This window comes from Gekko japonicus, unplaced genomic scaffold, assembly GCF_001447785.1.
Source record: "Gekko japonicus isolate JY-2015 unplaced genomic scaffold, Gekko_japonicus_V1.1 scaffold2973, whole genome shotgun sequence".
NCBI classification, from domain to species: Eukaryota; Metazoa; Chordata; class Lepidosauria; order Squamata; family Gekkonidae; genus Gekko; species Gekko japonicus.
The window spans coordinates 79,333-90,091 of NW_015174357.1; the positions used below are offsets into that span (position 1 = coordinate 79,333).

General features: G+C 47.7%; 1 protein-coding gene across 1 annotated transcript; it reads right to left on the reverse strand.

Annotated features, from left to right (window-relative positions):
• Positions 1 to 3,709: 3,709 nt before the first annotated feature.
• Positions 3,710 to 9,247, reverse strand: LOC107121416 (teneurin-4-like; the record flags this gene model as incomplete). The annotated part of the gene is made up of 2 exons (XM_015424329.1): positions 9,025 to 9,247; positions 3,710 to 3,979 (listed from the first exon to the last, which is right to left on the reverse strand). Coding segments are annotated over exons 1-2 (493 nt in total), but the record flags the coding sequence as incomplete, so codon positions are not given.
• Between the last annotated feature and the right edge of the window lie 1,512 nt (positions 9,248 to 10,759).

The following is a 10,759-nucleotide window of genomic DNA, read 5'->3' on the forward strand; positions in this document are numbered from 1 at the left end:
TGACAGAACTATGGCTTGCCCAAGATCATCCAGCAGCTGTGAGTGGAGGAGTGGGGAATAAAAACCGGTTCTTCCAGATTAGAGTCCGTGCACTTAACCACAACACCGAACTGGCTCTTGAATGTTTTTATTGCATTGTACACAGGGGTCATTTCGTAGAAAAAGAGCTAGGGGAACTCATTAGCATATGCCACACCCCCTGACATCACCGGAAGTGTAGAACAATACAAAAAAGTTGCCGAACAAGTTCAATATACTTATGCAAAATATTAGTAATTTAATACATATTCTTTTTGTTTCAGTAGCTGCACATCCAGAGACCGAAGTCCCAACAAGACGAACTTGCTCGAGATTTTAGCTGTTCGTTTCGACCAAAGTCTTTGTCACATCTCAGTTTGTAGTCATTCTTTCTGTTCACAAAGTCAATTCACAAGTGGCTGAACACAGCTCCCGTACATCACCCAGAGCTCTAAATTCATAAATGAAATAAATAAATAAAACCTTCATTGGCTAACGATTCTTCTAAACTGGTCTGAAGAAGGCCCATAGTTCGGGGATCCTGAGAAGTGGCTTACATTAAATACTCCACATTGTATACCTATGCATGAATAAGACAACTTACTCTTATCACGCAACTAAAGCTATTACAGTGAAATGAGAAAGCGTCACCACCAGCTCACAGCAAACCCCCCCCCCCCATTTTCTATTGTTTCTATGGCGTCCCCCACAACTCCCCACCAACCCCCCCCCCCCATTTTCTATTGTTTCTATGGAAATTTAGACACACTTCCAGGAGGAACTAATTGGAAAGGGCCCCAGGTAGGGCTGCCAGCCAGTGTTTGGCAATCAGCGGGAGGGTTGTGGACAGGGACACAGCAGGCTTTGAGGCTCGCTATGGTGCTTCGTTGCTAAACACCTGGAAGTGACATAGGGTAGCTCTAGGAATTGCCAGAAACTCAATGGTAAGACCACAGAGTTTCTGGTGTAGTGGTTAAGTGTGCAGACTCTAATCTGGGAGAACCGTGTTTGATTCCCCACTCCGCCACTTGCACCTGGCTGGATGACCTTGGGCAAGCCATAGCTCTGGCACAGCTGTCCTTGAAAAAAGAGCAGTTTCTGTCAAGAGCTCTCTCAGCCCCACCCACCTCACAGGGTGTCTGTTGTGGGGAGGGGAAGGGAAAGGAGTTTGTAAGCCGCTCTGAAGCTCCTTTGGGTAGTGAAGGACGGGGTAGAAATCCAATCTCTTCTTCTTCTTCTTTTACCTCCCAGGGTGTCTGTTGTGGGGAGGGGAAGGGAAAGGAGTTTGTAAGCCGCTCTGAAGCTCCTTTGGGTAGTGAAGGACGGGGTAGAAATCCAATCTCTTCTTCTTCTTCTTCTACCCTGTGACACCTCTGCATTTTTCTCAGGACAGAACCATACTGAAGAAGGGCCCAGGAAAAGACCCTGGCTGGGAGATGCTTCACCACCAGTGCCAGAGACTGTGTAGGAAAGAGGGGGATGAACAAAAGACTGTACATTACATTACTAGACTGTAATGGCCTGCGGTGGAGTTACCTACTACTTGGGTATGCACAGTGAGAGTTTAAGCTGACAGCAGTTCCTGAGGAAATTTACTTGGAAGGTGTTGGAAAATGCCTCTGGGAGGTACACCTTCACAGACTGCACTTAGAAAGAGTGCATTGTAGTAATCTAATCTAGATTCATCCAAAGAGTAAATAACACTTGGAATTCACTGCCGCAGGAAGTGGTGGCGGCTACAAGCTCTTAGCCACAAGGCCTAGATGGAACACTCTGTCTGGGGCAGTGATGCTCTGTATTCTTTGTGCTGGGGGGGGCAACAGTGGGAGGGCTTCTGGAGTCCTGGCCCCACTGGTGGACCTCCTGATGGCCCCTGGGTTTGGGCCACCCTGTGACACAGAGTGTTGGACTGGATGGGCCACTGGCCTGATGAAACATGGCTTCTCTTTTATGTTCTTATGTCTGGGGCAGTGATGCTCTGTATTCTTGGTGCTGGGGGGAGCAACAGTGGGAGGGCTTCTGGAGTTCTGGCCCCGCTGCTGGACCTCCTGAGAGCACCTGGGTTTGGGCCACCGTGTAGCAGAGTGTTGGACCGGATGGGCCACTGGCCTGATCCAACATGGCTTCTCTTATATTCTTTTGTTCCCTTATGTAATTGCTGCACTCAGCAAGGCTCACCTGAGAAGGGGCAGAGCCTTTTGGGTCAAAGCCACAGAAGACTAAACCTAAAACAGGGGTCCCCAACATTTTGGGGACCTTTCAAATTTTGATACAGGGTGGTGGGCACAACAACAAAACGGCTTCCACAGGAGGTCAAGCCAACCACAAAATGTCAGGGACCAATGTTATGCATAACTGTCATAGTAACTCTTCAGCATTTAAGGCAGAAGCTGTGTTTAACAGGATGCCTTTTAATCTGTACAGCCAGTCAGAAGCCCTGCGGGGCACAAGCCCTACCCAGCCCAGCCCACTTTCTCAAAAAACTTGGCGGGCATCAGGAAAGGTGTTGGCAGGCGCTATGGCACCTACTGGCACCACACTGGGGACTCCTGGGCTAAAGAAATTCCCCGTTTCGTGGAAGAACGATTGTTTCGTTTTTCGATAGTATTTAAAAAAATCCTTGTGTAACATATTTGTTATCGCGGAACAGAAGCTTAATAGGTATCACTTGCCGAAATCGAACAGCAAACGCAGCGGGTGGCATATGACCAAACCATGTCGCGAGGCTTCAAATACCGATGCAACCACCCAACCCCCCCCCCCCCAAACAGATCACCATATGTCACAACCACCCGGTAGGAAGCAGCTGAACGGGGAACGCTTGAGATATTTTAACACGAATATTCAAGACAATGTCTTCATCCCTTGGTGGCCGACAGACCACATCTATCTTAAGACAACCCAGCAAGCATAAGCTATTCAATTAAAGGTGTAAAGGCATATGTCGCTCGCGGCTGCTATCTTTGGCGCTTCTTTCTTTTATCTTAAACGCACCAGGTTCAAGCGACAATTGTACACGAGGCTTCGCTCTCTTTCCTCACCGAACTGCTGACCCAAAAGGCCCAGTTAGCAGACAGCACCGTGACTACAAGACATCCGCAGAGATGAGGTGGAGGAGATTTAAAAAAAAAATAAATCCCGGTAACCTTCAAGGTTTCATAAAGGACACGTTTCTAAAAATATTTTCCCCCGTCACCCTCTTTTCCCTTTAGAGAGCAGCCGAGGCTATTTACATAAGCGGCGGGAGTCAGTCAGGATGGGTTTGGAAATTATCTGCTAGAATATCAGTTTGAGAGATAAAGGGGGAAGCGAGAGAGGGGAAAAGAGAGCAGAGAAAACGCTTGATAGGGTGAAATTTAAACGCTTTTCTTCTTTTGGTCTGAAGAGCCCCTGTGAGGAGTATCAAGGCTAGTGTATTTCCTCCCCATGATGAATTTCAGGAACCTCTTCAGTGGTTCGTTTCTGAATATTCAGTACCACGGAACAAAGTTCACTATTAAAATAACGTCATCCCTCCCTTTCCCCTGCTCCACCATCTCTCGCTCAAGTCAAATGTCCTAAAATACGAAAAACAGGCTACATATATATATATATTTTAAAAAGAAACGGAATCGAACAAGAAACGGATAGAGACGTCATTTGAAGAAGCTCCAAGATGTGACCCCTTTTCCACCCTGGTGCTGTCTCTTACCGGTTTCGGTGTTTTCGTGTTCGGTATCGGTGAGGGTGAGGTTCGAGTTGGCCCGGCTCGACAAGCACGAGCTGCGGCCCGATTTGGTGTTGCGCCCCCAGAGCCTCACCGGATGCTCCGGTGACATAATGGCGTCGGCTTCAGTGTCTGCATCCGAGCCAGCACTCATGGAGTAGCCACAGTGGGGCAGCCCTATATCCGTCCTGTATAAAGTCCCATGTGGAGGGGTGACATCTTCGAGGCCCAGTTCCCTCAGAGAAAAGTTGGCCCCTGAAGGAAGAAGAACAAGAAAATTGTCTTAGTAGAGATAATACTGACGTTACTAGAGGATTTCGACACATGAGCGCATACAGTTGGGCGCCTTTTATAGCTGTGCAATAATTAGAACCCAGATCTCCCACATCTGAGGCTAGTTGTCAATCAGCTGTACCACGCTGGCTCACCCCAGTGGAAGGAACATAGGCTTTGTTTGGTCACGCAGGGAAGTGGTCATGAGAACTTGTTTATGTCCTCTTCAAGCTCTTCACCTGCCCGACGTGGCCTCTCTCGCACACTGCATTCCAGCACAGCTGCAAGCCCCACATCCTGACGGAACATACCGCCTTTTGAATCGCACAAAACCCATCCCTTGTGGGCATGTAAGGCCGTCCACCTAGACACCGACCCACTTGACATTTTCCACTCTGATAAGGTCACAGCGGAGACCATTCAGCTGCTGAACAGATGCGATTGTTTAGCGGGCTAAAAATATTACCTGGGGAAAAAATGACTATTGGATTGGCGTCTCGTTACCAACAGAGCTACATAATCAGTTCAAGGCAGCACAGACAAACATTAAAATATTAGCTCCCCCCCTCTCTCTCACTCCCTTCCAAAAGATTTGTGCAGCAAGCTGTCTAGACCAATTAGCGATTCTATTCCAAGCCTCATTTATCCATTAAATTCACATTTTTATTTTTTGCTCTCCGCCATTTTGATAAAATGTAGCAACAAGAGGTAAAAAGTATCTGGGGATAATCTATTCCACCTCTTTTAAATACAGAAAGGGAATGATCCTACCATCTCATTGAGGGATAGCAAAACAGCAGCCCGTGAGCCTTCATGCCCCGTAAGCAAATTATGGGATCTGCCTGAGCTGCAATCAAAGTATAGTGAAGGATCTTTTGCTGCAGATGAAAAATTTCCAAACTTGCGTGCCAAGGGTCCTTTCTGCACTTGGATCGCAGTCCTGGTTTTATCAGTGTTCAACTCGCGACACAATACCTTGCATTTATCCCTGGTTATGGCAGCATCCGTTTATCCTGGGACGAGTGTGGGGAGAAACCGGGGTGACCTCAATGTAATGTGGAAACAAAAAATAGCCCGAGATAATGACAGGGGTGAACTCGAGTGCAGTGTAGACTGTAAAAATGCCCCGAGATAATTACAGGGGTGAACTTACGTGTGGTGTAGAATGTAAGTTCAGGAACAGGGTTGAACCAGAATTTAAGGTCTAGTGCGGAAAGGACCAAGATCATAGTTATAATTATCCTTTGATGCTGACCAAAGCTGTGCCTCTCTGTGGTGGTGGAAAGTACTGTCAAAGTGCAACTGATTTATAGAGACCCCCAAACAAGAGATGAACAAAGGTGGCTTGCCACTGCCTAGGACTCCTGGATTCCTTGGTGGTCCCCGATCCAAGTAATAACCAGGTCCAACCCTGCTTAGCTCCCAAGATCAGAACAGATGAGGTTAGCGTGGTGTGAATGTGACGTATGCATGGGTGAAGGAAGGGACTTTTATTCCAATTATCTTTATCAAGCTTGTACCTGCCAAAAGTCTTCCGTTCTAACACAATGTCTTTCTGGATCCTGCATACATCTCAATAAACTTATCACTGCCAAGACAGAGTTGTTGAGTGTAACTGGACTGGGGGGTCTGACAACACACTGTCGAACAGAGAGGGAAGAGTCTACACACACGGCTACCGTTTTCTGCGGCAGCTGCATGTTCCTGATAAGGTCTGAGCAGCAGATTTCTACTCTTAAGCTAGAAAAGGCTAAGACTTTTGTACTTTTCTAAGCCGGTGCTATTATGTAGGTCACACCTGTGGACGAGCTGGCTCACCACAAAGCCGCTTCCAGCAGGTAAGGGCTTTTGCGAGAATGCAGGTGTGGAGGATGTGCCGCTCAGCACAAGCAGCTTTGGTAGTATAAAAGTTTTCTTCCCCCCCTCTGCACCTGGGGAGATAGCTGCTTAACTCGGTTTGCTCCCCGTGAAGCCGAGGGAACCGGCAGACAAAGGGGACGCGGTGAAAACCCTAAACAAAAAGGCCGAGAAGAAATTGCTCGATGCTAAGAATACGCCCCGTAATAGCCGTCCTTTCTCAGAGCTGTGGTCTGTTATGCGAAGGGCAGAGGATCTAGGGGTGAACTTCACGCCTTTTTAATTAACTAAGACAGATTAAGGTTTCTGACGGCATTGACAGGCGGGGGACAGTTGGCGCTCCCGTGTTCTGCCAATATGACGGAGTTGGCTGCGAGAAGAAGGAGGGAGGATATGATGAATGAATCCGGAGAATGCCACAGGGCCTTCTTACAGAGAAGTGGCCAGTCCCATTCAACCCACCCTCACAGCGGCAAGCAGCTTCAGACGAATGAACAGGACACAGAAAACTACTGTCTGGAAGGGGGCAGGGGGAGAGCCTGCAGGAGTCTGTGAATTGTAGAAATGTACGGTTGCCAGGCTGCCTCTTTCGGCGGGCTACCTCCCGCCACTAGTCTCCACCGCTGTACAAATGAGCAGCAGGAGTAAAAAAAAAAAGGGAGGGGGGGACAGTGTCGGGTGGTGCTGCAATGTCACTTCTGGGCCAGCGCCCGGAAGTGGTGTCACTGCGCCGTGTGACACCCTAGGAGATCCCCAAGTCTCTATAGTTGATCTCTATGGCTTTTACTGTAGAGATCTGGGAAATGCCTAGAGCAGCACACAATGCGGGACGTGGGTCTTTTCCCTTCAAAGGGGCAGGTGGATCTCTTCCCCTCCCTTTGAGTTCCTTGGAGGAAGGGCAGGATGAAAAGATAGACAGAGAAAGCAGATAGACAGAAACTACATTCTCCATTGTTGAAAATATGCTGCTGCAAATGTGTGCCAGGCAATGCTCCCTCTAAGCTGTGGAGTCTTGTGAGCAAAAATCCTACTTTGTGAGCTGCTGGCATTAAAGTGGTGAGTGAGCGATTTGGCGCCTGCATCAATGAGTTTGCTCTGGAGCCATCCTTCCTGAGCTAAGACAAAAATGTGCGAGCTGGAGGCTAAAAAACTGTGAGCTAGCTCACACTAACTCAGCTTAGAGGGAACGCTGGTGCCAGGTTGTCCAGAGTCCCAAGTCTGAGGCCTGCTAAAGATGCATCCTTTGTGTATGTTCCTCATAACCCTCCCTACCAACTTCTACATTCTGTAAAGCTTGGGACTGGGCTGTATTAGAAAACAACCATGAATCCATTTTGGATCAACCTTTTTGATCAATCAGCCACCTCGGTGTAGTGAGAGCCAGTTTGGTGTAGTGGTTAAGTGCACAGACTCTAATCTGGGAGATCCGGGTTTGATTCCCCACTCCTCCACTTGCACCTGCTGGATGGCCTTGGGCAAGCCATAGTTCTGTCAGAGCTGTTCTCTCAAGAGCAGTCCTCGAAAGAGCTCTCTCAGCCCCACCTGCCTCACAGGGTGTCTGTTGTGGGGAGGGGAAGGGAAAGGAGTCTGTAAGCCACTCTGAGATGCCGAGTGAAGGGCAGGGTATAAATCCAATCATCATTATCTCCCCCCCCCCAATTTTTTTATTGTATCCCAATATTGTTATTACATTACAGTTTAGTTCCAACTTTTTGATACTTTCCCCCCTCTATTTTCTCCCTCCCCCCCTAAGGTGGCCACCATCATGTTATTCACATTACATTTTCAACCATGAGCACATTCTTACCAATCCAATCATCATTATCATAATCTCCTCCTCCTCCTCTTCCTTTTCTTCTTCTCCCAGTGGGAGTTCAATCTGAAGAAGATCTGGGGTCCTTGTTACAAATCTGGTGTCTGAACCTCCCAATTTAAAATTACTTCCTATTACTATGAGCCAAACGAGAAAATTCATTTGACACGAGTCAGGTTGGGGTTCCCCCAACTCAACCGGCAGTCATATCTGCCATTGGGAAACTAGGGTTTCCAAGCGTGCTGGGGCCTGATTCGGCTGAGTAATTTTGCATGGGGGCTAGAGATGCTTCCTGAGGAGGGGCTTGTTTGCCCTGCTGGGGGGCTCCACATGCTGCATCGGAAGGAGTGGGGCAAATTACAGCCATTTCAGCTCCAGAAAACAACATGGGAGAGAAGGATGAAGCCCTTGTCCTCCCATACTATGTTCCCAAGTGGAATTGGGACCCAGAGTACTTGGGAATGTTAGCTCTCTGACAGCACGTATGACTCCAAGTCAGGCTGGGTGAGCCCTAAACCGAATTGTGTCAAACATATCATCTAGCTTGGACCTCATTTAGATTCTAATTCCTGCTCAGCTCTGAAGACACTTAATTAAATTTCATTCCCTCTATGGAAGTACGGTTCTTGTCACTTTGTATACTAAAAAGTTCCACAAGAAATTAGTACAACTGTCAAAATTTGGGGCCCTGGACGGACAGACCACAGCGGAGAACTCAGACAAAACGTGATCCCCTGGAGAAGGAAATGGCAACCCACTCCAGTATCTTTGCCAAGAAAACCCCATGGACAGTAACAAAAGACTAAACGATATGATGCCGGAAAAGGAGCCCCTCAGGTCGGAAGGTGTCCAATATGCTACTGGGGAAGAGCAGAGGGCAAGTACAAGTAACCCCAGAAAGAGTGAAGCGGCTGGGACAAAGCCGAAAGGACACTCAGCTGTGGATGTGTCTGATGGTGAAAGGAAAGTCCGATGCTGCAAAGAACGATACTGCATAGGAACCTGGAATGTAAGGTCTATGAATCAAGGTAAGTTGGATGTGGTCAAAAATGAGATGGCAAGACTGAACATCAACATCTTGGGATTCACTGGAGTAGACCCTGATGCTGGGAAAGATTGAAGGTAAAAGAAGAAGGAGATGGCAAAGGATGAGATGGTTAGACAGTGTTATCGATGCAACGAACATGAAGTTGAGCAAACTCCAGAGGACAGGAGGGCCTGGTGCAATGTGGTCCATGGGGTCACAAAGAGTCGGCCTGGCATGATGTGGTCCATGGGGTCGCGGAGAGTCAGACTCAACTGTGCGACTGAACAACAACAACAACAACAAAACCCATTCCCCAGCTCTGGAACAGACCTGTTCGGCAGTACTCATCCGCCTCTTGGTGTACCATTTCTTTAACCCGATTGCCGTATGTCAGCCTAGAGTCCTGATCATAGGCCTTCAGAGTCTCACTGGAGCTGTAGGACTTCTGAGGTATTTTGCTGTCTTCGCTCTCTGCTGAGGAACTGGTGTAGCGGCGTTCGGCATCACGGCGTCTGGTCAAAGATCGGTACGGCTTCCTTTCTTTCACATCCATGGCCCTCTCGTCTGTGTCTTCAACATCAAAGAAATGGTGTCTGTGAGGCGATCAGATCAGAATGTTCTGGAAGAGGGAATCAACGAGTTACATTAGGGTCACAACCTATCCAGCAAGAAAGATGAAGACAGTGTATACGTGTGTATGTGTTTTGATGACTTTTATCCAGCCATGAAACCACAGGTGAATCAAAACTACACTCTTTTTTTCCACAAGACGTTCCAAAAAAAAGAAAGTCTCCCTATTCTCAAGACTGTTCAAAAATCATTGTGGAAAATATTCATTCATTCATTCATTCATTCATTCATTCATTCATTCATTCATTCATTCAAAACATTAATTGCCTTTCTTTCTTATGAAAGAAGGCGGTTTACAAAAGAGATAGAATAAATAAAACACATTAAAAATTAAATCACAGTTTAGGATTCTTAGTACGTAATCATATATGGTCCTAATATAAAACCATCATCGACTGCCTCCTAAAGATCAAAAGTGAGGGGGCCAGGTGTACCTCCCTGGAGAGGTTGTTCTATAATTGTTGGGTTGCCATTGAAAAGGCCCTCTATTGCATTCCCACCAAACGTTTGATTATTCAGTCAGATCACCAGGGGTCATTTCCTGCAGGAGCGCACAGGAGCGGAGCTCCGGCAGTAAAGAGCCCAGGGGGTAGGCACATGCAACAAGCCCCACCCCCTGCTCCCAGCAGCCCTCAGTCAGAGCAAGAAGCAGCCAGGTACGTTGCAGAGGCCCCTCCCCCGGTGCAAAACAGTCCAGTGGCACCTTTAAGACCGAGGTTTATTCAGGTACAAGCTCTCCCTCCTCTGCGAGGACAGATCTGCACGCCCCATAGCTAGCAATCCAAAAGAGTCCAGTGGAGCCTGGGCGGTGGGTGTTGCCTTCTGACACACTTCCAGTGATGTCAGGGGGTGTGACATATGCAAATAAGTTATGCTAATGAGTTATGCTAATGAGCTCCTGCACCTCTTTTTCTACGAAATGACCCCTGCAGATCACCCTTATGCTCTTCCAGAACATCACTGGTCTCAGCATACAGCAGAATCCTATTGGCTACGTGATATTCTGACATCATCCCATTGACTGGTTGGCTGGATACACCCATGACTATTCCAGAAAAGAGTAATTAGCACATGAATACACATGACGCAGCTTTATACTGAACCAGACCACTGGTCCATCAAAGTCAGTATTGTCTACTCAGACTGGCAGTGGCTCTCCAGTGACTCAGGCGGAGGTCTTTCGCATTGTCTCCTGCCTGATCCTTTCAACTGGAGACGCCGGGGATTGCACCTGGGACCTTCTGCATGCCAAGCAGATGCTCTGCCACTGAGCCATGGCATAGAGCATACAGATGAAAACAAAATTATATTGGTGTAGTCATGATCTAAACAACATAGAATTACACAGAGTTGGGTCCCTACAGGCCATCTAGTCCAACCCCCTGTTCAATGCAGGATCAGCCTAGAGCATCCCTGACAGGTGTTTGTCCAGCCG